A 27947-nucleotide genomic window follows, 5' to 3' on the forward strand; every position below is an offset into this window, starting at 1 on the left:
TTTACCAGATAGAAACATGCATACTCTGTTTATTAGTGTAAACATGAGTGAAATTTGGAGCAACTTCAGTTCGGATACACTGATTATATTTATTCTTACTGTGGCCTTTATGCATCAACATGTAAACATCTTCCCCGCCCTCACCATTAAGAGCTCTCACTAAAACAGTTGTACAACACATTTTGATTTGTTTTGAGTTGTATGGCTTCCTACAATAAAACACTTCTTTTTTTTTTTTTAAAAAAAGGAATTTCCAAAAAAAGTTTTTAAAAAAATAGTTTTTGGTAGCCTGTATTGGAAGCAAATAACTTTCAAAGTAAATTTAGGCACAGTCTGGTAAGTAGCTGCCCAAATGAGTGGAAGGAGTTCTCTCACTTGTCTCGTAGGAGTACCATTTCTGTCAGTTGAATGAGGGCTTCTCTTTCAGGGGATGGCCGTAGTTTACTGATCTCTCTTGTAGCTTCGTGGCAGTAGCGTTGGGCGAGGTAGGTTGTTTGCTGCACACCGTCACTCTTGCAAAAGAACACAATTGCAAGTAATGGATGAGTGATCTGCCTCCCCCTTTGCCTCTTCTAGTTAAAACAGTGAAGGTTTTTTTGTTTGTTTGTTTTTAAGGTCCATAAACAGCCTGAACATTTAACAATTATATTCTGAAGGAGAAAGGAAACTGATTAATTTGTATTCCTTGAATCTTGTATCTGTTCCCCAAAGCTTCAAAATACCAAAGTTGCACTAGGGTAAACTTAAGTGTACTGTAAAGCAATACTGCTATCAACAAGATACTAGTCGGTAGGACTAGAAACTAATGGTTGAGAGAAGAAAAACAACTCTCTCACAGATAAACAGACACAAAATTAAGCCAGGAAAACCCTGCTATGCTGACCAAATAGCTGCTTGTTCTGCACAATTATTCATTCTTTTCAGACCAGACTTGGTTAAAACTAATACAGAGCATGTACTTCAGAGGTAAGACTGACTCGTAATTACTTGTTGCTTACACCAGTTGTTGAACACAGCTACCCTTCAGTTGAAGGAATTGAGTTTCATACATGAACTTCTTGCTTATTATGTAGATTTTGTTATTTAAAAAAAAAAAAAGCTAGTTACTGGATGCAGTAGCTTTTTTTGTTAAAACAGTGTGCTGGTGAAGCAGTTGGAAGAGTACTAACTTGGTACTGTACGTAGCATGCTGCTTAACATCTATTAGAAAATACAGCCCTGCTAGTTGACTTCAGAGGCAATGAATTTCAGACAGACTTCAACAGGGACAGCATTCAGGAATGAAATATTTGATATCAGTCCTACCTGCAATACATATTTCCGAGCACGTTCAACATCTCCTGGCTTACTGAATCGTCTCATTATCATAGCATTCATTTCTGGAAACTAAGCACAAAGGGAGAAGTTTTTGTATTGCTTATGAGCTGTTGTCCATATAGGTGCCTGCCATGTTAAGATGAAAAAGAAACCATAACATAGCCTTCTTCCCTGGCAACTTGTTACTTAGAGGTACCAGTAAACGGATACAAATTTCAGGTATTAAACTTACTGCTGTATAGCAAAGCCCAAGCATTTAAAATCCAAAACTGGCTGGCTGTGTAGCCAGTTAGTGGCAAGAGTTAGCACTTGCCCTTTCATCATGTTGAACAGATGATCCAGTGTGGGAATTTCTGCTGTGGGTGCTTCCAGGTGTATTCCAGCTCATTCAGGTATTTCTACGTCACAAGCGAGGGCTAGTGTTGGCATACCTAGGAGCACCTCTCCTCCCACGTGTATAACAGATTACTGAGAGGTTTGTTATATCTGTATTGTACAGTTCCACACATAAGGCTGAATAAAAACCCTTAGTGATAGTAACATCCACTTATGCCTTTCATTGCTTTGGTATTTTATATATGCAAGCTTCACATACAGAAAGCCCAGGACAGTTTAGAATTTGCCCATGTTTGTAAATAAGAGAGAGAATCCAGCTAAGATCTTGATGAAGAAAGATCCTACTAAATGGGCTTGCAGTAAGGAGCAGAGATTTGAGGTAAGAAACAAAGCTGTTCAAACAATCAAATCCGTCTTAAATACCGCAAGTGTTACTAGGCCCCCCTCCACCCCCCCCCCCCAAAAAAAATCACTGCAGTCCACCTGGAGCTTGAGAATTTGAATGAAACCAACAAGCGAGGGTTGGTTTTAATCTGCAGCTTCAAAAATCAGCAGGTAATGCCTAACTTGAAGTTCATGCAAACAAAACCAACAGTTTTCATCTATTCAACGCCATATCTAAAACACACATGGGCCATGCTTTTATAATGGCATCTTACATTCAATTTGAAAATGTAGACAAGATAGATAAGAGAACAATATATTTTTGTTTTCAATCACTGACAATGTGTAGTTAGCACCGCACAATCAGTAACCTATAAATCTGCTAGGGAACTGAAGTCAGTTACTGTCTGAGCAAGTCAGTGTACCACTCATGTAAATGTGCTGGCATTTTCTTCTGTCAGACAGTCTGGAAACAGAAAACTTGGTGCTTAACTAATAAACCAAGGCCACAGCTTCAGAGAGCTGCTCCGTAGAGGAATTCTTTTGAAAGAAAAGCGCTATTTGCTCATCTGTCTGAAAGTCAGTAGATTACTGTAATACAGTACACTTGTAGACAAGGATGCATTTTTTTCTTGCCTACCTTTGGTCCTGAAGCCATTTATCTGCAAAACTATTGTTAGGGAACAAACATGTAACATCTCTTATTGCCATGACATTTGTCTATTACTCACAGGCAGTCTTCTCTTACAAGATGCATTTAAAAGTTTATTGGTGACTCAGACTTGGCTTTCTCTCGATTCCAGCTTCCTTCCCATATAATGACAATTTAATTGCAATGTTCACATTATTCATTGTCATATTATTCATATTTACAATGATGTAGGATGCACACTGCTTGACTTTTTAATATTTAAGCTCTAAAGAATATAAAAATCCCCAAACACTTAATGAAAAGCTATTATTAGTAGTTGAGCAAATTTAAAGGATCGTACATAAGCATTTGATAGGAACGCTTAAAATAAAAATAGACCACGTTCTTGAGCTGTGCTATTTTAAAAGTGACTTTAGAATTAGCATTACTGTATTATTTCTTTAAAAAAAAAGGGGGAGGATTTTTTTTTTCCTGAGTGAACTAACTTTAAATACTGAATAAACAGATCTAAATTTGACCTAAATGTTTTTTGTATAAAGCTCACTCCTCAATATTCTAATGCAAAAAGATATATTTTAGAGGGAGGGGAGAGGAGAAGGAAAGAAGGCTGTCACTTACTTGAAGATCCAAGCACATTAGAAGTATGTTTGTCAGGAAGGCGAGAGGAGGATTACCAGATAAATTAGGGGGTGTGCAAGATAGCAGTAATATTAATTTCAAGAGAAAAGACAGCATATAATTAACAAACAATCACATTTTAGACTATCTTCAAGTCCTTCCTCAGGAATTTGTATTCTCAGATACAAATTGATGAAACATCTTTTAGTAACAGCACAGACAAGTGTCTGTTGAGAAAAGCTCCAGGTTTTAGCACTTATTTTGTTTATATAGATCACATAAGTCTATAGCGCTCTCCTGAGTTTCTTAAAAACAGCAGGAAGTTGTCACCAAAAAAGCCTTCCACTTAACGTCGAAAACTTCACAGAGTGGTCAAGTTATCTTTCAAAGCAAAAACTGCCCTTCCCATCTATTGTAAAGACAGAAATGAAGAAGTGTTCAAAAGATTTTAAAATAGAACTTACAAAGTTATTTTCTGTCCTATTTTTCTATTACGAACTTAGCTCTTATTTATCTGATAAAGCTCATTAAATGATAGGTAAGGTTGAAAGTCAGAGATAGCCAGCCCAAATAGATGATTAAATGCATAACAACTTTAAAAATTTGAAATAGTCAACACCCATAAGACAATCAATCAGCATCACCCATTCACTGCCAAATCCTATTTAAAGTTTCTGTAACCTGTCATTTTTTGACTCTAAAAGTAGCTAAAAAAAATTTCACAACTGTATCCTCTTTCTGTACTCGAGTCTGTCACTGTCCCATTAGACAACTCCAGTTGCTGATGACTAATAAGATCCTGCTGCATATGATCAAATTCTGAAATAATGATTCAAGAACGAATTCATGAATCCTGCAGAGAGGCTGGGATGAGGACATCGAGAACATGGAGTGGATTGTTCTCAGCATCTGTTAGTATGTATTCTTACGTGGCCGATACTCTTCGCTTTCCTGTCTTTTTCTGAGAGACATGTCATTGCAAATGCACAATGGATGAGGAAACAAATGCATGCATGCATTCTTCCTCCCACCCCCAAGATCCTAAGCTTTTTGGTTTTAAAAAAGAGGGGCAAGTAAGAAGTCAAAGTTGTCTTTTTTTGGTGCTGCTGACATTGCAGTTTTCCTTATACTCCTCCAGGTCATCCTTGAGCCACTGAAAATCTTGACCGATTTGAAGCTTCTTTTATTTATGATACTCCTTTCTCTTCTGCAAACTAACATGTTCACCTTTAGTAGCACGACTGTAAAGAATGGAAAGCTTCCCCCTTTCATAACTGATAAGCTTGACGACAAAAGAGACAAAAGGACCAAATCCAATGAAGGATAGAGGTGCCTACCTAAAAGCTATGCGGATGTTTTAAGTATTCGGCTTCAGAATGGGTACGAAGTCCAAAATTTTGCAAAAGGGCCATATTCAGAGCCTGGGGAGAACAGGATGTCTCAGCAAAGAACATGAGCAGGAAGCTGCTTAGGACTAACTCCAGAAAACATCATGAAAAGTATTGGAACACCTGTCTCTTTCCAAACGTTAGGCACTTGAATCAGGGCAGCAAAAGATTAGTGCTGCTTTTAATAAAAGGGCCTAATGGTTAGAGCACTTGTGTAGGCAGCTGTTTCTCAATCCAGAAGAACATGCAGGTGTAATAAATCCAGCTGGTCTTGAACGCGCTGACCTTTGGTACTTGCCCTGGCCACGTTCATCTCTGATGCTGTAGACTTGATGCGTAGACAGCATGCACTGTAAAGTTGATCTGCTCATATGCAGCAGGCATATCCAGTGGCGGAGGTTAGGATGGAAGCTCCTCATGCAGGTGAAAGCTAAACAATTCTTAGCTGAACTTTAGTTTGCACACACTCTAAAGCTTCCTACGTTTTCTAGTTTGTGGATCCCAGTTTCCTTCTCAGTCTCCAGATAATGGCATAGACAACATACTGCTTCCTTGTGGAGACCTGCTTTTCCTTTTTTCCATTTCACCTCTAGGTCCAAGTTAGCTTAGAGCTTGAAAATACTATTTTATAGTTCAAAGATGTGTTCCTTACCTCCTCAGTCCAACAGTACTTTCCAATCTTAACATCTACAAGTATCATCACTGCAAACAAATAGAAGAAAGCACACATCTTTGTTTCTTATCAGTTTGGTTAGTTGTGTGCCGTCATACTACTAAATCTACTTTTAAAGGCGATTAGTATCTTTTTCTTCTTTGTGAATGCCTAGAAATCTTTAGAATGAAAAAGGAAAAAAGCAAATGCAAAACCACTGTTACCAAGAAAGTCAAGAACACAACAGCATCTAAAACCATTTAATTAATTCAAAGATTAAGATTTAAAGTTTAAAAAATATCCCTTGAAAGGAGCAACACACACTTTCTTTCTGGAGAGAGAGAGTTCCTGCTGACTTACCTGTCGGCAAGCAAACAAGACAGGGCCTGTGGCCAATCCCAGCTTGAGATCTGCTGCTGTTGGTTTCCCCAGATGGTCAGCACATGATGTAAAATCCAGCACATCATCTATTAGCTGGGAGGAAATAATAACAATAGTAATAATTAATCTGTATATTTATTATTTTTATTAAAGAGAGCTAAATACAGAATAATCCTCATTAAGAGAAGACTTATAAAAAAGATTTAAACAGCCCACATCGATTTCAGGACAGTTTTCAAAAGTTTAAGCTTTAGATTCTCATTAATTCAACAAAAGCAGAGGAATACATTACCTGAAAAGCTATGCCAACATTTTTCCCATACTGGTATGCAATCTCATGAACTTTGGGATCAGGGCAGCCTAGAATAGAAACCTGAAAAGAAAAAAAAAAAAAAAAAGGAAAGAAAAGATAAAAAAGGAAAAAAACAGAAAGTTTTAGTTAGCATCCACCTTTAGTCTCTGACCCCTAGGTATGACCCTAGGTATCTGTTCCTAAGTACGTACAGTAGGAATCTGGGAGAGGGGAAAAAAGCTGCATCAGCAGCATATTCTTGCCTATCTGTCTCTGTGGATACTCACAAAAAGCCAAGCCAATGAGAAAACAAGACTGAACAGCAGTGCAGCAGTATTAAAAATATATCCAAGTCCTGAAAGAGATTAGCTTTACTGAATATTTATCATGGTTAGAAATTATAATGCAAGGATGGAGAGAGAAGAAATACAGTTGCATTGCAGATGCAGACTGGTAGTCATCTACAGTCTAGTGAGAGGGGAATCAAACTTATTACATATATAAATCAGCCACGGGACAACTGGAGGTCAGATAACAGATAAATGGACATTACATGCTTCATGAAAGATCCACAAAACTCAAAGTGTTGCACCCAATTTAGGAGGACAGTTGAGATAAGGAAGGTTATTTTTAGGGGTGATGTTAACTATCCAAAACTGAAGTGCTCATGAAGATGAGCTGATAGCTTGCAGAGAAGAGTATCAAGAGATAATTAGTGGCAAAGAAAAATAAGATAGTGAATGAAGAAAGTGCACCATGTTAGATAGAAGTATCACTAAACTGAGACAAACAAACGCAGATAAACATTTTATTTGGGTACGGATATAGGAATTGACTAGGTAACAGATACGACTTTTGCTGAATAAACTTCATAAAGCTAGAATAGAGGACATATTAAGATTTGAGAATAAGTATCTTGCCCCAAGATAAACACTTCAACTTTTGCATTTATATATTGATTAAACACTGTCCCAAATTAGGTTGGTTACACTTAAATACTCTGTTTTACACTAACCTTCAATAAAGCAATTAGGGGACAAAAATCCAGACACAAACTGCTGCAACTAACGGAAGGAGTGAAGATAGATTTTTACTTAATGTAAGACTAAAACTATATGCTAGGAAAACCACAGAACAAGAATATGCATATGAAAAACTCCTCTTCAATGGTAATGAAAGGTAGATTCATTAAAAAACAAACCCAAACTAAAAACCAGTCCAGGAAGAGCTGTGAAGGAGAACATGAAGATGGAAATAGGAAACAACATTAGGTACTGAAGGATATATCCCAATAAATACATTGCAACTTGCACAAGATTAGAGACTATTATTTCATGCTTCAATGCATTTCACTCAATTAATCACCAGGAAGCCTCCCAGTTGTTATCTGCACCCATGGATAACTAGTAAACCCTGAGGAATCTGGATGCCTTGATAGTCTCACATTTCCCGAATTTATTTAAAAGAGGAAGATCGTATAGCAGGGAAGTGATGCTACTTAATTTATGTCGAATGACAGAGAGTCCTGAAGGCCATTAACCTGAGTGAACTGGAATTACAAGGCATTTAAATAGAAGTTGCCCGGGTCTGTCAAACTAGAATATCTTGCTCTTTCATCCTCCTTTTGATACTTGTCTCTTAATTAGTATTATTTGCTCCCCAAAGCTGACATATATACTCCTGTACAATGCCTAGCAAAGTTTTGGTTGCTTCTGTAATAAAAATCAAACAAGATCAGCAAGGCTGCACCTAGCCTGCTTCAATGAAATCTTTACCTACCACCAAATTTACTCTGAAGAATTGAAAAACGGAATTTAGTAGAACAGTTTTCTTCAAATGGATGTTTATGACAAAATCCTCATTAATGGCAAATCGTCAGAGTTGGGAAAAAGTTGGTAGACGGGGAGAGGCAGTGCCATGTAAGGAGGAGAGCTTTCTGATTTAATTGGAAAGTCAGAGCAGAGCTATCCCTGCAGGTGGACAGTTTCCTGTCGACACAGACATTACCCATATAAAGAATTTCAGGAGGATATGTGGATTAAAAAATAGACGCGTGAGTTACAGAATGTCTTTACATGAGCAAAATTCATCAGGGCAAAACAACTTCTTGCATCTTTTCAAGAGAAGAGCTTCATATCTTCTATTCAGGTTATTAACACTTCTGAAGACAAAAAACCCACAACAATCTAGGAGTTTTATAAGTCTTTCACCCCTCCAATGAGCAACTCTTACTGTGACCACATCATAAACCTGCAGCATGACAGGGTCTTGTCTACTAAAAAGTTCCTTTAGGAGCTAATTTCTGAAATCACTCTTGTGGATTATCGCCCCCATATGGACACTCACTGTGGTGCAGGCAGGCAGGCTGGCTCTTCCTCAGTCAAACTTGCATCACTCACAGAGTAGCAGGCTAAGTGAAGCCATACTGGTATAATAGCATACGTTTACAAATACAAATCAGAATAACAACATCAACTTAACTATTCTTGTGTGTAGCTGATAAAACTCGCCATTTGAGGACTTCCTATAGCTCCTCTGACATGACTAGCGGATTACAATGTAATTTCATCTTGCAAGAATTCAGATATGTCCTCCACTAAACCTCATCACAAATCCTTCCTAATATCAAGTGGAGGGAATTCTTCAGAAAAGTTCTTTGAATTCAGTAAAGCAAGTCAATCTACTTGGCATTATTTCAAACATTTTTTAAAATAAAAAACTGTTTCTATTATTTTATGTTACATGAAAGACTATAAACCAATCTTGCCTTTCTACTGAACTTCATGTCACGAAATATTTTATAATCAGCTCTGGGTAGACACACCTGCTCTGTTATTTCATCATATGAGTATACAGCAGCTGGAGTCTGAAGCACTTACGCATCTATGCCTGTGACCTGGCATAAAAACCTTCTGCTGGACAGTGATACGTGTGTTTGTAAATGATACAAGAGAGACGTCTGCCCTCAAACTCCCTCCCCTAGATGTGTGTCCAGCTCGAAAAGAAGAGGTGGTTCTAAAGACTTCCCCTTTTACTGCTCTCCAGCCTCTCCTCTATGCCTGTCTCCTGAAGCAGTCAGGATCCTGCCTTCTCATTTGTGACTCACCTAGCACTTTGTTTCCAGACAACAGCACTATTTCCTCTTTCCAATGGAATCACAGAATAATTTAGGTTGGAAGGGACCTCTGAAGATTATTTGGTGCAATTCCATGCTCAAAGCAGGGCTAACTTCACAGCTAGATCAGGTTACTCAGGGCTGCGTCCAGTTGAGTTTTGAATATCTCCAAGGATGGAAATTCTACACCCTCTCTGGGCAACCTGTTCCAGTGTTTGACTAAGCTCTTGAAGATTTTTTTTTTTTCCTAATATCTAATTGGAATTTTCCCTGATGCCACATGTTCTTTCACTGTCCACCTGAGAAGAGTTTGGCTCCATCTTCTCTACACCTTCCCTCTGCCTACCTGGAGACAGCAGGAACATTCCCTTAGCCTTCTTTTCTCCAGACTAAACCCAACTCTTGGCTTCTCCTGGTAAGTCATGTGCTCCAGCACCCAACCATCATAGTGGCACTTCACTGGACTCACTCCACAATGTTGATGTCTGTCTTGAACAGGGGAGCCCAATCTCGGGCACGGTACTGCCCACGAGGTCTCATGTGCTGAAGAGAAAATAGTCACTTCCCATAACACGCTGGCTATGCTGTTACCAATGCAGCCCAGTATGTGGCTAGCCTTCAATGCTGCAGGGCACACCGCTGACTTCCACCTGTCTCTTTAAATCCTTTTTAGTAACTACTCCTCTAGTAAGACGGGTTATAAAGGCCTACCTAAGAGAGGAAGACGTCTGCCTGAGAGCAGCCCCTACACACAACTGAAAACTATCTTGTCCTGAATTTGTTTTGCCACGCATTTGACCTCTTCCCAAGTAATTAAAATTTTAACATGCACTTGCTTATAAAGAACTGTACTTCTACAGAACTGAAAATGATCTACTTGAAAATCTGTACTATAGTTATGCTAATCTCTTTCAAAGCAAAGAAATTATGAAGAATATACATCCCCAGAGGAATTACTGTATTTTAAACAGAATGAAAGATCTATTGACTGACCATAATATCTGATGCCACTGATATTAAGAGCCTACATCTGTTTTAGGACCTTGTTGGAGCCTGTATGAACCTCCTTAAGCTAGTCAACATTGTTGGTGGTGTCCCAGCTTCTAAGATTTTCAAAGTCTAATTTTCCTAGACACCGCTTCCATACCAGGTGGGTTTTTTTTTCAGATGGAGACCTGTACACACACCAAACTGTAAAACAGTTATGCAGGAGCTCACAGGTAGATACAGAGCTGTAGACTATTCCTTTTCTTCTGTCTATAAGGCAGACCTTCCATACAAAGTCTTGCCTTACCCATGGGGGGCTCCAAGCAGGCATGCAAGGACGTATCTGTATAGACCAGCTTCCAAGATCAAGGCCCAAAGCTATCAAAGCCAAAGCCCTAAGAGATAAAATCAAGAATTTCTAGCACAACTTTACACTGATCTCAGACAAGCATGTTTTTAAGCCCTCTTCTGAAAGTATGCTATGCAGAATATAAACAGCTTTACGAATTCACATTACAGCAGAAGAAAAACGACTGAAAGAACATGCTAAGCTTATTTTGCCATCTCCAGTTTGCCTGATGACCGATGGAAATGCCACTTCTGCTTTACTCTTTCTGAATTCTTGAACCAAAGTCACCCTTTCATGTTCTCTGAGAAATGCCTTTCACTAACTAAGGCTTCAGTCACCTTCTGGGCCATATGCCACCATTTCCTCTTGCAATATATTACTTTGACTGTAACTTCAGGACACACTTCCCCATGTAGAACTATTGTAGAAATAACCTGGAGGCTGCAATGGCTCTAACATCTTGAATAGCCATGTTTTTAATGTACATAACAGTCTACCTTAAAGGAATTTTGACTCAAGTGCAGCAATGCTTTGGAGACGCAGAAGATAACACTAGCGTGTTCACTGCAGTGGTTAATACACTATTCATTATCTTGTTTAGAAGTTTTCCCAAGAATACCTAATCTGCCTTCTCAAAGGCATCATATAGTACAGGATTCCAAGAGAACATTCAAATTAGTTTGACATCTTTTTTTCAGGTAATACTTTTATCTTATTTATACATAGGAAATCAGACAATGGTTTATTTCTATCATTAACTGCTGCTTCCAAAGACACACGAGCCTGTTAAGCTGTAAATAATGTTCTGAACATCAATAATCTCTCCCCTTAGCTTTGTCCCTGAAAACAAGGTGTGAATACTCTTCAGCCCCAACTGAAATACAGGTGAGTTTCTTTTCAAGCTAGAACTGGTGATCTTAGTGATCATCTTTGCCACAGATAACACAATACCCTTCTGATTCCATCCTTTTCCTTAGTGGCCAAAACCATCAAAAATATCTTTTCACTGCTAGGAGTATGAGCATAGTTCTCCTGAACTATGCAGAAATAAACTGATGGAGAGACATATATACAAGCCATTGCCGCTGTACCCAAGTATGGTTTTGTCTTAAGGACAGACCTATCTCTTGTTTTTCTTTATAACATAATTTTACTGCATATAAAATTCTAGCAATTCAGCACTGGAAAGCATACTTATGCTCAGAACAACTACTGGAAGAGCAGAAGCCAAACATGTTTACTTCCTGTTATCCAGCATCTCACCCACAACCTGGAAGGAAGTACTAAAATCCCTAGCTCTTGTAAGGATTTGAGTGGGAAGTGGGATAAGGTGTGGGAAGGTGATTCTTCTGTCCATGAAGGTTCTTTTAGGAAGATTGTCAAAATGAGTATAAAAACTTACACATTTGTATTGAGGTAGCAGGATGTGACTCTCCTTACTAGTACAACTTCTCACTAAAATAAATGAAGAACTGCAAAGGGAAATTCTCTCCTGTGTCATACTACCATTAATATGAACAATCCAGAAGACTGAAGTTCATTCCTCCAACTAGGAGAATTCATGCAATGAAAGTATTTTCCCTCCTCATAAAATTTGTCTCTTGTTCTATACAGTCCTCTTGACTTAAGCAATTTTCAACTACTGTCTATTGCACAAGTGTAACAGTTCTCTGAGAATAAAGGAAGATGATTAATACTAGCATATATTTTTAGTTCACTTCTCTTAGAACTCCCCCTTGCTATAGCACGCATCAGCTATTCCTCCTTTAATAAAAATGTAAGTCTCTTGGGGTGAGATTATTGCCTATCTATCTATCTTCTCTATTTTCTGCACTGTTAATAAACATGTTTTTTTGAATAAAAACATCATCTTAAACAGGTCTTTTTGTAATAAAGTAACGGAACTGAACAACAGGTTGGGTTGGATATAGGGGGATCCCACCAATTGATAATTAAAAACCCCAGGCAAATCAGCAAGTACATACTCCTTTTACAATGTGACACAGCAAGACAGAACCACTTGATTAGTCACCTAAAATTCATCCAGTGAAACATATTTAATTCCTATGATTTAATGAATAGCAAAGGACAATGTCTTTCCTTTCTAAAGTAACGCTAGATAAAAACATACACAAAGTAGTTATTTCCTCTGACTGTTTTCATTTAAGATCCCTCTCTACACCAATGAGCAGGACCAGATGTGAAAGTGGCCTAAAAATAAACAAACAAATAAATAAAAACCTACAGGCTCAACAAATCCCAACTGGCATTAAAAACACTGGCTCAATCTTGCAGAATTTTGTAAATTAGAGGCAGCTACTGTGGACCTTATTTTGATTCAAGTGAGGATAACAATAACTCTGTCCATAAATATAAAACAGGAAAAAAAAAAAAGAAAAACAATGTTGGAGGCTGCACAGCTGAATTGGGATAGAATCCACAAACTCAAACCCATTTAGATTCTGGCAGAATACCACTTAAAGGGTTTACTTTGAAGTGTCTCCAGAGAAAACAGCAATAATAGCAGTTTAGCTGTGAAGCTTACAGTACGGTATGTTAACTTTAGAAGAGACAGACGTACATACTGCTTTACAACTGTTTGCTATAAGACTCGCAGTCTTCTTAAAAGTCTTCTCGAGGTAGTGAGCAAATCTTTCATTCTCATTTTCCTTGGAACCCAACTGGAGGAATTCACCTAAAAAGTTGCACAGATGGCAGTTATTTGTGGGCTTATTGCTTGAGCAAACAAATCTGAGAATAAAAATAGAAAGAGACCTTACCACGCACCAAATCTTCAATCACCTGAGTTAAAACAGAGATGATAGTAGTGTTTCCAATTCGTGCTAAAGCTACAGAAGCAGCTGAGAGGATGAAATCACCAGCTAGAACAGCCTAGAGAATAAATAAATCATTTTTAAAAACATATTTTTAAAGTCTGTTCCTATAAATATTCATAGGGACAATAGAATTCCCTCTGTTTGGCAGGTCTAGTCACATCACATCATTTTCCTACATAAAATGTACATTTTTCATTCTAACAGAGTAAAACAGAAGGCAACCAAATATTTAAATTGGAACCATTTTTGAATCCCTGTCTTACAGTGCTGTTTAGCTATTTGCTATATAAGCTACGTCTTCCCTGTATGTAATAACTAAAGATGTGTTTGCCTGTTAAGTTTCTTTAAACTTTACCACTCTATTTGACCATTCTGCTGTGTTATGCCTCATCAGCTCTGAAGTGCTATGACAACTTCAGATGTGCCAGTGGTTTACTTCTTTCCTTGCATTTTCTGATTAAGAGCTTCCTCACAATGCTCTACAAAGAAATGCCTTTCTTAAACAGTTTGCAAGTCAGTGATAACAGCAAAAGCTCTGTACCACACTAGCTAATTGTTTCAAAATATTCTTATGCTGACTGAAAAACTTACTACTTTTACTACTGAAACAGGATAACCCACAGAGTGCTGAATGAGGTACAAGTTCAAAGTATTCCACCATCACTACGGAGAATTGTACAGTGAAGTTAAAAATCAGTTAAGAATCACACTGCAATCATACCTTCTCTAATGCTTCCAAAATTTCAGTAATAGAATTCCCATCCATCTTACCCACAATCCAGAAACACCGCTTCATACCTTTTCTGAATTAAGTCAAAACTGTGCCCTCGGCCTAACGTTAGTAATATGACAAAAACCCTAGGTATTTCTGCTTTGCCAGAACGGAAAGATAAGTCTTGTACATGATGGCAAACTCACCTTCCTCTCTCCCCAGATTTGATTGACTGTCATTTTTCCTCTCCGAGAATTTGCATCATCAATAACGTCATCATGAACTAAACTAGCTGTGTGGATCATCTCTGCAATTATGGCCACAGAGCGCTGGCTTGCTTGCATCTCCCTAAAATTAAAAAAAACCTGTCATATGATTAAGTGCATTAGATGTAAGAAATCTCCACTGAAATCAAATAAAAATTATTTCTGAGAACAGCTATTGCAGCTTTTTCATGGTCTGCACCCCATCTTTCAAACCTGGAATTAGGGAAACAAGAGAAAGGCAGATCGCATTAGTACAGTAAGCGCAATGGGATGTTTCCATCTTTATCAGGCCCATTTCTGCATATCTGCATTAATGGTACTGCAAAACGCCTCGCTTGCTGACTCTGGTCCCTCTAAATCCAGACTGCATTAAATGGCACAGCATCGAGGATGCTTGGTTCCAGGAAGACTGCAATCTAGAGAAGAGACAGTGAACAGAATGCCACATAGCTTTGCAGGAGATAATTTTTTAAAGTTTTCCTTATCTCTGTGTTGCTGTACCAATAAGAGGCAGCACCACAAAGTCCCGAAAGCTGGCTAACAATGCTAACCAGCAGGCTGGAGGATCTCCTGATCGATAGGCACAGAAATCTCTATTTCATATCTGAAAGACTTAACTCATGGATTTTGTCTTAAACTGGTAGCACTCTTAAAACTTCAAGGGTTCTGCGAAAGCCTGAGGAAACCGGAATTACACTGCAATCACTTTACAACTATAAACACTAACCGCCTAACACTTACACTTGAAATTCATCCTTTGTGATGATCTAGTAACTGATGATTCAACTCTCAGTAGCTCTCACCTTTTTTTTTTTTTTGTAATAGGTGAAGAAAGATAATGGGAGAACATAGAAATAATTATCTAGGGATGAAGGTTGGCAAAACGAACACAAAAGAGCCATCCCAACTCACAAAAAGGACTGTCTACCCTAGCATCCAGCTACCACTGCCTTATTCAAGTATCTGTCTTTTTCTACCTGTTTTCATCAGGGTTGCATATAGGATCCCAGAAATGGCTATCTCAGGCAGCCTTGCCTTATAGCTGCAACATGCCCACATGGATAGCAAATAAAACCAAAAAACTTTACTTCTGATATCCAGATACCTTACTTCTGGTGCACAGACAACAGAGCGAATCACCCTATTTCCCAGCAGAACAGAAAAAGAGTCGAAAAAAATATAGAAAACAATCCTTTTAGCTTAACTGAAGGAAATTTAAAAATCTTCTTGCATTGCCTATATCTATTAAAATCTAGTGATTAATCATAAAATGAAAGAACATCTTGCAGTCTGCTGACATATCATTGTGTTCTGACACCTACCTTTCTGCAGAACTCTGCTTTGCTGTCAGTGGGAGTTCTACATCCTGAAAAATAGCAGGATGCAGCTCACAGGCTGTGAAATTGTGGCTTTTAAATAACCTGAGAATAAAAGCTGGAAACCTTCACAGTTGTTTTAAAGTAAGTTTTACTGTGCGCTAATAATTTAGTCAAACGTTAGTTCGGAATAAGTAGTTTTCCAAAAAAAAAAGCTATTGTTACTAAGTAGGAGAACTTACCTTCAAACAACTGTAAAGGTCTCCAGCCTCTTTCATGCATTCCTCTCCTTTTTGGGGCTCCCTTTTTCATTAACTATGTCAGCAGAGTGGACTTCCTGCTGGGAAGTAGCAGTAAATGGCAACACTCACAGACAGACCAACATCTTTATGTTGAAGTGTAGTATGAAGACAGCACGACAGACATTTCAAAAGCAAGTTTTGAAAAGTTCTGTTTCACAGTGCAGTTCATCTCTGACAAGCGACTGAAAATGGCATAGGAAAGCTCATATTTAATGTGTCTGACTTTTAGTTTGTTAGGTCAAGAGTGATAATTTAACCAGAAGAATTTTTCAGACTACCATTGCTGCAGACTTAATCTGTGTCTTCCTAGCACCGGCAAGATATTTTGCAATAGAATTATTCTCACAAGATGCTTGCAGAAAATTGAATTGGAGCATGCCTATTTTACAGAACACAGAAGAAACAGGATCATACCCATTCCTTGCCATTTTTTACTGTCTCCCCTGCAAAACAAAAACAGAAAGTACCAGTACTTCAGGTCAATGAATAAATGAATCCCTGCAAGTCCAATAAGTGGAAAGATGCCATTTTTATGTCATTATCAGAGTAAAAATATACCAAGATGATATGTATCTATAAACAAATATATTTTATATAAATACCTTTCTCTTTTTGCACATGCATTATATTCATCTTTATGTCCTTGATCATGTACTATTTTTCACTATGACCCCCTGCTTGATTCTATGATAAGTTTTTACAGACCCATAGTATCCTGGGGTTTTTGCATAATAAAAGTTGTTTCATATGCAGAGAACAAGATCAAGGCTGATCTTACAGGTAAACAACCAACCTCCCTCTCCCCCAAAACTCCCCTCAAATATCCCTCTTCAAAGAGGGAAAAAAAAAAAACTCTCAAACAACACAAAATAATATTTACAGTTTGCAATAAAGAGCTTTGCAATATGTTTGCCAATAATAAAATATTGCTAATGTAAAGATAGGAAACCTGCAAAAGAATATGCAATATTACTGTTTTATGATCACATCCCTCAGGATAGTTTTTTTGCTGTAACGCCCCTCTGGCTGGAAAAAAATGAACTTTTCAGAAATGTGGCCTATAATGCAGAAGGGTACTGCAAACTAGAGGAAACAGAGAAGAGATGTGTTAAAACAGCAACAAACTGAAGAACAGCTGAAAAACAGGACACTATGCAGGCATCTGAGAAATGTGGTTTGTAGCAGAGGCAGGAGAAGGGGGCTAAGATTGCTAGGACAAAATATTATTCTACTGAGTCTAGTTAGGTCATGGTATTTAATTACTTCTTTCACCATTCTGAGAGATTTATTTCCCTTCTCCTCTGCCCCAAATCTTTGGTATTAACTATTTCCTCCATTGAGATGTTTCTACACCTCTTTGGCTTCCTCTTATCTCAGTTTCTCTCTCTTAAAATTTGGTTACAGAAATAAAAATAAAAAGTCCTACTTACAAACGCCTCTTGAGAGCACGCTCTATACAGAAAGATAGGTCCAGTCAGGTTAAGTGATAATTCTGTGAAATCTGCACACAGGCATTGTGTGAAGAAATGCCAGAGGATGTGTGAAATGGAGGATTTGCATGATCTCAACTTAAACTCTTTAAAACAATTCTCACTCTCACACAAAGATAAGTTGCTATTATTAAACAAAAAGTCACTACACAAGGGACCTAAGAACTAAGGGTTGAAATTCTGGCACCTGGATCATAAAGGGAGGGGGAGAGGGGGGAAGGAGGGAAGTAACCAAAAAAAAGCCCCTCAAAACAAACAAAAAAGCCATACCAGCACAAAATAATTTGAATGCTTCAGATGCTAATCTTTTGATAATGTTTCAGATTCATTATCACCTTATACAACTGTCACTTTGCTTGCAGTGACCACAATAAAGTGACCTTATTCAAGAAAAAGGCAGTTAACCTACTGAAGGCATTCTAAATACCTAGCTTCCTCAAACCTAATAAAAATGATCAAGGCACCCAATCCATAAGCATTGCTATCTAGGTATCCCCTCATTCACTTGAGGGGTCCCAAATACTGCGGTAGGGCTCTGCAAAGACAAAGGGGTCTCTGTACACTGCCTCACAGGATCAAGACCTATGACCTTGTAAAGCTGCATCTTCTTATTTAAGAGCCAAACAAGGAAGAACATTACCTTTTCTACTACTATTGGGTACACACACACACACACACGTACAGGCAAAAGCAGGCTGGATCCAGAAAGTTATATGATAGTTGGGAATGGCAGCAAGATGAACAAACCCCAGAGGCAGAAGAAAAAAATGGTAGGGATGGCAAGCACAGAAAACTGGCTCACCCAGTGATCTGTCTACAGGTGTTCTGGCCACTATCTTTGATTGCATAAGGGGGAATCAAAGAAAAGCAAGTTTGAGAGAAGAATCAGTATTAACTGAGAAAAAGAATGCTTTAAAGGAAATGACAAGGTGAAAGAGGAAAAACATCTCAAAAAAATCAGTAGAAGCAGAAGGAAAGCAAGAATGGTTTGGTCTGTATCATCAGGGAACCAGAGGTGCAAATACAAAGTGTTTCCATCTCTACACATACAATCTTACTCATGAACAGTAAGAAGTTGGAGGAATAGTTTGCCACCAGGAAGCAACACTGCTGTAAGAAGCAACAATAATGAAATCAATACTGATGCGAACTGGAAGTACATATAATTTCTATATAATACATAATGATTAACAGTTTAAAGCTGAGAAGCTGGTGTAATGCACAGCCTGCTTGAAGAAGAACCTCATATGCATTTTCTTCTCTTTTGCTTTTGAAATAGGATCAACTCACAGTAAGTGGGCTTCCAAAATAAGACAAACTGTTCTTTGGCCTCCCCAACCCTGAGATGATGTTTGTTATCAGGCACGAATCAAAAAGCAGTACGCTGAAGGCTTGCATGAACATACATTAATTTTAATAAAAATCACAAACTTAGAGAAAGGGGGATGAAGCAAAGAAGAGGAAGATAAATACCCTAGGATTTCATTTTCCTCCTTCGTTTACATATTTCTGTTCTCCCTACTCAGAACTTCCCCCTAAAAACAACATGAGAGAGATGGTGACTCAGCCCGTCCCTACACAAGGAACATTCAGATTAATGAAGAGGCTTTTAAGCATCATAGTTCAGAGGTGCAGACAAAAACTGCAAGAGATATACACAGGTGTCAAATGACACCAGTATCTAACTTGGAGCATTTGCACTATTAAATTCATATGCAGCACTTCAGCCCAGAGATCAGACTCTCACAGGCATGGAGCAGGGCTCAAAAGTGGTCCCAAGGGTTACACACAGCATGACACATGGACAACAACATATTTTACAGCTGAGCCATATATATGCCAAAAGATGTCAAAAATGCCTTGAACAAGTAAAGGCAGGAATTTGAAAGATATGAGAGGCAGGAACTTTTACACAGGTACATTAGATAGCTAAGTCAGTTCTTCCTGTGTCCACCCCTTGTACCTGATTCTCTGTTCACACCACACAGTGCATATATCTTCACATTGAATGCAGCTTCCTTGGTATTGCATATACACTACATAGTCTTGTTCATAATACTGTCACGCTACACATTAGAATAAGACAAATCTGTCTTCTTCCATTATTCTGTCTAGAGGGATGTTCTAAAAACTCACTGTACCAGTCATTAACAGTCTCCTGAATTTCCATCATGAATTTATGAGTCTTATCAACATTGCTCTTTGTCTTAAATAGCTCTTTCCCTCCTATTCCTGATGGATTTACAGAACACAGTTATCTGCCTTCATAGCCTTAATTTTGCAATACTTGAAGAGCCAAGCTCTTTTGGACTCTGTCCAAGACAAGTCCTCCATTCTCCCTGACTATCCTTGCAATCCTTCCTGAAAGACACCCTGAGTCATCTTTTCTTTTTTTTCGCCCTTTTGAACACAAGTATCAGGGCTGCAGATGATTTCACAACAGCCACGTACAATGATATTATCACTTCCATTAGCTCAACTAGATGTGATCCTAGCACACATCGATCATAGCACAAGTTTTTCACAGACAACCTGGCTGTAAATCACGCTGGGGTTTATGCCCTAATGGGACACTAATAAGCCTCAAAGCACAAGCAGATATTTTTGTTTTATTGTGCTACTGACACTTTTTTGTTTCAGCATGCTCCCTTTCATAGACGGCCTAATTATCCTCTGAATCAAGAGTAGTTTTTTCATCAAGTGCCATCACCACACTCCTGTTTTTCATGCTAAGGTCACTCATGAAAATATTAAGCCTTTTGTCACAGCACTAGTTTGCTTGAGGAATTTCAAATTATTTTGTTCCTTGTGTTACCTCTAAGACAAGGACAAAGAAAAGTATGGAAGGGGGAACAGCATCAGGCTGGAGTGAAGATTATCAAACCTGGACAATGTTTTCCTAAGACAAGAGGATCTGGCACACACAAGGTACAACACTTGCCAACTAGGTTTTTATTTCTCCTTAAAAATTATATTTGCATGGCAGGGGAGGGGGAAGGGAGAGAGAGACTTTTGTACTGGAAGAGGCACCACATCAAACAGCAAAACATATGCCATGCACTGATGTAGAGATCAAGTCCAACAAGGCACTAACAAGGCACTTCCTTACCTACCAGTAAGGAAAAACTGTTGCAAGAGCTAGGAGGAATCCCTTAAGCCTAATAAACTGGTCTAGAAATACTACTGGCAAGGGCCCAAACTTTTCAAACCTGAAATTCTACTCCAGGGAAGACTGGAAATACAGCTGGAATGCAGGGGACATTCCAGCCAACATCCTTCCTCAAAATGCAAACATAACAACTGATAGGAACGTGTTGAGAGAAGAATTTGCAATCAGCCAGAGCAATGAGTGACAGAGTACAAGGCAAGCATAATGATTTCCTCAGCTAAAACTGCCTTCAGAATTCATATAACTTAAAGCTGCTATAATCCTCATGTTCTTCAAGCTTAGAATCTTGTGCTATAGGATTAGAAACCTGATCCTAGAGGGGAAAATACCTCTGACTTTACCGTATAACTCAGAGCATGGAATACAATTATACAACCTCCTTACTGGCTTTTCTGCATAGTTACAAAAAAGTTATAGAGCTTTTTCTTGCAGTAAGGAAGTTCTTATCTGTGACAAGAATTTAATAGCCATAGGAATGGTTACAAATGAAAAATACTTTCAGTCGAGTTTATACAGCTTTGAAGTATACTACAGATTATAAAAAAACATTTTTACAAGAAGCTATAATTGACTGAAACCCTCACAAATATCAGAATTTGGCAACTTTATTTACTAGTAACAATTACAGTACAGTCCACCATTTTACTGGAAGTACGTATCAAAAGCAGAAATTCCTTCCACACTGCTAACTACCAAAATACAGCTTCACAGTGGAATTTAAATCTAGGTTTTGCTGAAGTCCTTTTCATTTTCATAAAGTTACTAGACACATTTTGGGGGAACATGGGAATGATTAAGTTTAAAGACGCATGTTCATATGTTTAAAGGTGACAGACTCACCTGGAATTATTATGATGGATGTTGCAAGCCCTTGCCATTAGCACCACAATCATTGGTCGAAAGGCCTTTCCTTTCCCATCAAAGTAATATTCACACATTTCCCTAAGTTCTGCCGTAGATATAAGTAATTCCTGTAAAAGGGAAAAGAATATATCAGCATAAAAGTTACAAAGCCATTCTGTTGCATAAGCAAACAGTATGCATGTATAAGGTTACTGCATGTATTCATTCCACTCAATACAAGTTGCAATTCTTTAAGATTACTTTTCATGATAATTAGAAAAGCAAGCGAATACTCTGCCTATGTAAACCAAGAGCAAACAAAAATTCTTTCTGGTGCTGTAAGATATAACGGTCTCCTTACCTTCGGTTTAGGTTTCAGACAGCTGTTTCTGTATGTAAAGAATATTCCTTTAATGACTGTCCTCCTAAGCTGTAGTTGCTTTTAAAGTTTGAATCTTTACAACATCCCAGAATAGTCACCAAAATCCCTTACCTTTTTAATATCCTCATAGAGATTCTTCAAGTCTTTTCTACCAAGCTGAAAAGGGTCTTGGTATTTTTCATCACTAATTGTCTTACTGCAGCTGCACATTTGTGATATACTTGTATGATGAAACCTGGCAACAGTGTTTTTTCAAAGGAATAACATTGTTAAAAGCAAGCTTTTCCTGACTCTCCAGACAGAAACATTTCAAAGCACTTCCTCCTCTCTACTCAAATAAAATTTAAACAAAGAGCTAAAAATTAAACAAAAGGCATCAAAATGTTTTTTCCAGCCAGCTAGTGAGGAACAATGACAGCAAAGCTACATATTGATGGCTGTACACTTGTAGGAGCTGGCAAAGTGCAGCATTTGGAAAGCAATTAACAACCTTCCCAACGTGCTTAATAGATTACTATTATTCTGAGAAATAAAAAACTCCATATTGCTTTCAGTCTATTCCTTTGGAATACACTATTTGTAGTATAGAGTATATTTACAGATGAAGTCTTCATCCTCCTGTAAAGCAGTGATTTTATTGCTATCGTCCATCTCTTATACCTTTCTGGGAAAATATTTATGACTTGGATTTTAAAATTCTCCTTTATGCAGTCAGGCGCTTTACATGGCCCTATTGAAATTAAATCAATACTTTCAGGTAACATAATGATGTTATATAAAGTCAACAATAAAGGGAAAAAGCTTCACCTGTATGCCTCAGGATTCAGAGGTCTTAGAACCGATTTTCTGAGGTTCCCTGGAGCTGAAGTTTATAACTGTTATGTTTCCTGTCTTAACGTGAACCTTTCAGTTTTTTGGGTTTTTTTTTGACGAGTTCTTGCTTTTACCCAGTGCTTTCCAGCATATGAGTATTTAAGGTCCAGTGCCATGCCACAATAGCAAAAAATGGAGTCTACACAGAAACATCGAACTATGCATTAAAGCAAATAATCTTATTTGCAATCTAAGTTTACAACTCACAGCTTTAACAATGCAATTCATCCAATAATTATGTCTTTACCCATTACACAGCAATATGGATTTCTAACTTACCGCCAAAGTATATTACATATTTTTGGAAACGACAAAATTGTACTTCTTTGGGAGAAATGACACATCTGTAAAAAGAAAAATCAGGATTAATGTAAAATCAAGATCTTTAAACTGACAGAAAATATTTGATTACCAAAATAAATGTATGTCAGTTAATACTGCTGCAGTTCTCCCTTTTAACAACCCAGCACCAAAGGGAACATCTCCTTCCATATCACATGAGACGTAACTGCCAGTATGTACATTAGCTTCTGACTGAAACTGACTCTTCCATTCGGGAAATGTTGAACTTTCTCCCTTTGCCAGAACAGCCAAGAAGGCCTATCAGTTAACTTCCAAGAGCTGCACTAATAAATTCTTACTTTGTACACATGGAAGGTACAGTTTCTTTTCAAGTACTCTCTATCTTGCAAATAAATCTAAATCGCACCAGTCAAGGCACAGAAAACAGGACAAGTGCTGTTTCTGTAAACTACCACACCAATTAAAGAAGAACATGTCTTTATTTTCCCCTGAAGTGATTTCAATTCCGCTTGCTTCTTATTATAATTTACATTCACACATCTTCTTGCCTGCCAGATGTCAAGAAGAAATTAGCCTCCAAAACCAGCAATCTCTCCAAAGACCTTTCCTCAGAAACGGAGACCAGGAGCCTGGGCGAAGACTCAGGCGCAGGCACACAGTTCCAGCAAAGCTAGGCTGAGAAAGGCAACAAGTCCTTCTGCTCTGCCCACAGCAGCGCTGCCAGGAGCACACCCAGCCCTGCTGTTCCGGGTGCACCCCTTCAGGGGCTCGGTCAGCCCTGCGCCGACCCACCCGGAAATCATTGCCATCGCACATCATGCTGAACTGAGCCTCTCCTAAAACCAGCACAGAAATGTCTAAGCAAACCCCAGAACTGCAGAAGAGTCCCCTAAATTTGCTCCTCATGCCTCAAAGTCTCTTTGTACACGGTTTGAAATCCCCCTCTGTCCCCTTGTACGCAGGGAGTAAAACAGGAGCATGTGCTCCAGGGCCCCTTTCTGTCCTCCCCACTGGAAGGGAGGAAAAATGAAGGCAAGTAGATAAGCCCTAGAAGGCAGGAACCCTAGTTTATTACAGATTTGCAACTCACTGCTATCTGACTTCAGAGGCCAAAAGGTGAAAGTGCTAGGCTCACGATCAAGACGATTCCAAGTCCTTCCTCCCATAACTCCCACCATTTTCTGTTGAGTAATGGCTGAGCTCTTCCTGCCTTTCCTTTGGTGAGGGCACCGTCTCTCTCCGCCACGTTGCTGTTTTACATGGTCACACATTGGGTAATACGTGATGTTGGACGCATCACAACCAGAACGTTTCAAGTGAAAACAGTAGCTTGGCCTCGTGGGGAGGACATAAGTGAACGACACGAGAGGCCCCTTCCAAAACTATTACAACTTTATTTTCATTAGAACTTACAGGTAAATTTATTCAAAGTCTCTTAGAAACAAACGGCTCGCTTGAAAGACACCTAAGAGAAGAGCCTGAGAGGTTCTTCACCACCACAGTAACCAGGCCAGCCCTGAAAAGCCTGGAGCCAAAACGCAACCTTGCGCCACAAGCGCTGCCGCCCTGCCAGGGAAGGGAGGCCTCCCCGCAGGGCCCGGCCTCACCCCGCCGCTCCGCTCCGCTCGCCGCCACGGCCGCCACGCCGGGGCTCTGCTGCACTGGGCCTTCCCGCTCGTGACCGAAGCGCTGCCTCAGTTCAGCGGGGCGCCACAGGACGTTTAGGTTTAACAAGTCCTTCCCGCTTCCGAGCTCAAAAGTAACGGAAATCAGCAGCCGCTCTGCCAGCCCTGCCTGAAACATGGTCGGTCGGCCACGGCCACGGCCGCCGCTCCCCACTCAGCGCCGCCTCAGGGGCGCCAACGGCCGCCACGCCGGGAGCCCGGGCGCTGCCGCCGCTCCTCGGACGCCCTTCTTCCCCACGGCGATTTTAGGAAAAAAAAAAGATGATGATGATGATAATAATAACCCGCATTTTCCACTTAAACAGAATTGACTGAAAAAAATGGAAGGGCCGAAGGAAACGCGGGCTTAGCTTCCAGGCCGCGACGCGCGGCCGTTAACGGCTCAGCCCCGCCAGGCGAAACACGGCGGGGCCGCGGCTCGCCGCCAGCGCCGGGCCCCGGGCCCCGGGCCCTCGCGAGGCCGCCGCTCCCGCCCGCCGCCCGCCGCCGCCGCCGCCGCCGCCCCATTCATTCCCGGTGACCTCCAGGCGCCCGCAGCCCCGCCGCGCCGCCCCGCCCCGCCGCACTCACCGCCGCGCGGGGGGCCGGCAGCGGCGGCGGCCGGGAGCCGGCGCCCGGCGGGACGAGGCGCGGCAGGCAGCCCAGCGGCGGCGCCCGGCGGGACGAGGCGCCGCACCGCCACCACCAGCGCAAGGCCATGGTGTCCCCCAGCCCCGCCGCGCCGGCACCGCCTCCCGGCCCCGCCGCGACCCGGACGCGGAAGCCCAGCGCCGCGGCATCTCGGAGGGGGCCGGGAGGACATCCGGGCGGGCCGGCGGGCTGCCTTGCCCCCCTCCCTGCTCCCGACCGGCCGGGCACCCTCAGGGCCCGAGCGAGGCCGGCGGGAGAGCGGCGGCGGCGCCTGACAGGGCCCGGGCCCGGCGCCGGCCCGCAGCCTTCACCGGAGCGGGCGGCGGCCGCTTTGCGCTTGTCGCTGGGAGAAGGCGGCGGCTCCCGTCTGAAGCGCCTGTGAAGGGACAGGAGAGGGGGGGAGAGCGGGTTAAAGTCACTGCGTTCTCCCGGGAAAGCTGCTGGGGACGCCGAGAGCGAGAGCAGCTGGGCCAGGGCGGGGGACAGAGAAAGAGGTCCAGGCACACGGTCCGCTCTCCTGATGGAAAGCTCTTCCGTGGGGCGGGAGAGCGTCAGCTGCCCCCCTGCGCTCTCGGGTTGGCTATGTGGGGGCCCCTCGTCCCGTGGACCGTCGCCTGGGCCGCCTGGGCCGCTGCGGCCGGGCGCGCTGTCCCCGAGGCGGCCGGCGCCTCTCGGGCCTGCGGCCGCGCTCCCCTCTGCCTGAACGAATCCAGCCTCCAGCAAGGCTGCTGCGAGAGGGAGAGGGGAGCGGCCAGCTTCAGCGCGTGGGGCCTTTCCTCGGAAAGCCTCCTAGGTACGCCGTACTGCGCGCCGCTGCTTGTCGGGAGCACCCGCTGAAACAGTAGTTAAATTCGCTGGAGACCTTGTTGAGAAGGAGACGGACTAAATTTTGGTGACGAGGAGGAAACAGTCAAATGAGCCCTTATTGCTTGTAAAAGTGTAGCTAAAACTATAGCCTTATAGCTGTGATAACGTAGCAAACGTGATGGTAACGTTACACTAGCCGTTTCTTCAGGTGATAGAATTACTTGCAAGTATTGAGAAACAGGGATCAGGGATACATCTTGGGGCTGTTGCCTAAAACACGATTTTTCATTAGGGATGCTGAAAATCATTGCTAGCAGTCTCAAGATGTATAATTAACTTACAAGTTTTACAGAAGAGTGGCTATGAGGTACTGGGATTTTATATTTAACAAGGAATCATAGGATTATTGTAAGCAAAAATCCATAACGATGGTAAAGTACGTGCCATTAGTCCAGTGATTTGAAATAGTATCTGTCTTCTTTGATCAGGGTTCAGGGTGCAGAGTACCCCTGAAGGAAGTAAATCATTTGAGTACATAGGTTGTGCTACAGCAAGAAATACTTACTGTGACCCTTTCTTCTGCTCTTTGCATTACTCAGAGAAGACTTCAGTCTGTTTTTTTTTACATTAGTTGGTGATTGTCACTGCATATAGAGTGTATGCTACCTGTTACATACAATCAGTGTACCGCGTGACTTCATCTGTGTTTGTCATATTACGGAGTGCAGCTGTGGGGGTAGCTGAGCTTGACTTTTCTGTCTGAAGAAAACATCTTTTAGGGTTCCATTTAATTGAGTACAGTGCTAAACTGCCCTGAGACTGTTCTAATTAGGATTAATCCAAACTAATCCTAAATATATTTTAGAGCTTAACATTGGCACGAACAATCTATTTCTTTAACTGCAGGATTCAGTCCTTTAAAAAATCCTAAACAGAATAAAATCCTGAATGTATTTAAGATAATCCTAAAATAAAATCCTAAATTTTATTTAGGCTTGCTTCTCATGCAGGCTTACTACATGATGTGGTGGTAAAGGGTGGTGGGTTGTGTTGTTTCTAAAGTATTTTGACTGGCTTTAGGAGAAGCATATCTCGAATAATATGGCCAATTCTTATTTTGTAAAGATTTCTTGGGGTTTTTTTTGTTTGTTTGTTTGTTTTGTTTACAGATCCTTTTCCAATTGATCCTATCCAGGAAAATTATGTCCGTAATGTGAGAAACTGCATTTTTTCGGTTGCCTATCCTACACCTTTTAAATCTAGAGTTCTTCTTGTAGCTGTTTCAAAGGTTGGCTATTATTTTTTGTTCCTCTCTTTTTGAGAGAGATTATTTATGCAAATTTTAATTGTTAATGTATGTACTCAAACACTTGTATATCACATACTATTTATTGTTAATGCATATTATCAATATATACTTTAAACATACAGAACATTTCAACATATTGTTCATTCTCTGCACCTTCATCGTGGCATATCTCTTAATAACAAAACCTGTATAGAAAGTGCATTCATTGCCACTGAAAATTTGATCATATTCAAGTACCATGTTTTTTTTTTCTCTCCAGGAAGTTCTTGAAGATATTTTGGATCTTGATATATCTGTCAAAGAAAAAGTTGATTTTCTTCAGTTCGTCAGTGGTGAGAAAGTGACACCTGGGTCTGTTCCTTTAGCCCACAGATATGGAGGTCATCAGGTAACCCTAACACTTATTCTTCCGGGTGGAATCAGATAGGACTTTCCATATGAATTGTACCCTGACAATCTATAGGTATTTGAATGCTTATGAGTACTTAGTTTGCAAATTTGCCCATCAATAAAGGGCTGCATGCAGATGAGAGAGAACTGCAGTATTCTTTC

General features: G+C 40.4%; 2 protein-coding genes across 5 annotated transcripts in view; one reads left to right on the forward strand and one right to left on the reverse strand.

The window, feature by feature from the left end:
* PDSS1 (decaprenyl diphosphate synthase subunit 1) lies at window positions 1-25552 on the reverse strand. The gene is given in 12 exon segments (XM_068934519.1): window positions 1-512; window positions 1306-1386; window positions 5708-5821; window positions 6021-6101; window positions 13057-13166; window positions 13252-13363; window positions 14227-14368; window positions 21404-21534; window positions 21900-22023; window positions 22941-23005; window positions 25220-25433; window positions 25435-25552. Coding segments are annotated over 12 exon segments (1332 nt in total). The 5' UTR covers window positions 25452-25552; the 3' UTR covers window positions 1-371.
* A 31-nt stretch (window positions 25553-25583) lies between these two features.
* The window catches only part of LOC104147231 (protein adenylyltransferase SelO), a 33599-nt gene continuing 31235 nt past the window's right edge, over window positions 25584-27947 (forward strand). For all 4 annotated transcript variants that reach the window (XR_011139591.1, XM_068934514.1, XM_009679772.2 and 1 more), the window contains exons 1-3: window positions 25584-26072; window positions 27256-27374; window positions 27655-27783. Coding sequence is in view for 3 of the 4 variants with exons in the window: in XM_068934514.1 (XP_068790615.1) it covers window positions 25862-26072; window positions 27256-27374; window positions 27655-27783 (459 nt within the window). In the remaining variant the exon portion in view is untranslated. The remainder of the gene's footprint in view (window positions 26073-27255; window positions 27375-27654; window positions 27784-27947) is intronic.

Source organism: Struthio camelus, chromosome 2 (genome assembly GCF_040807025.1).
Source record: "Struthio camelus isolate bStrCam1 chromosome 2, bStrCam1.hap1, whole genome shotgun sequence".
In the NCBI taxonomy this organism is placed as follows: Eukaryota; Metazoa; Chordata; class Aves; order Struthioniformes; family Struthionidae; genus Struthio; species Struthio camelus.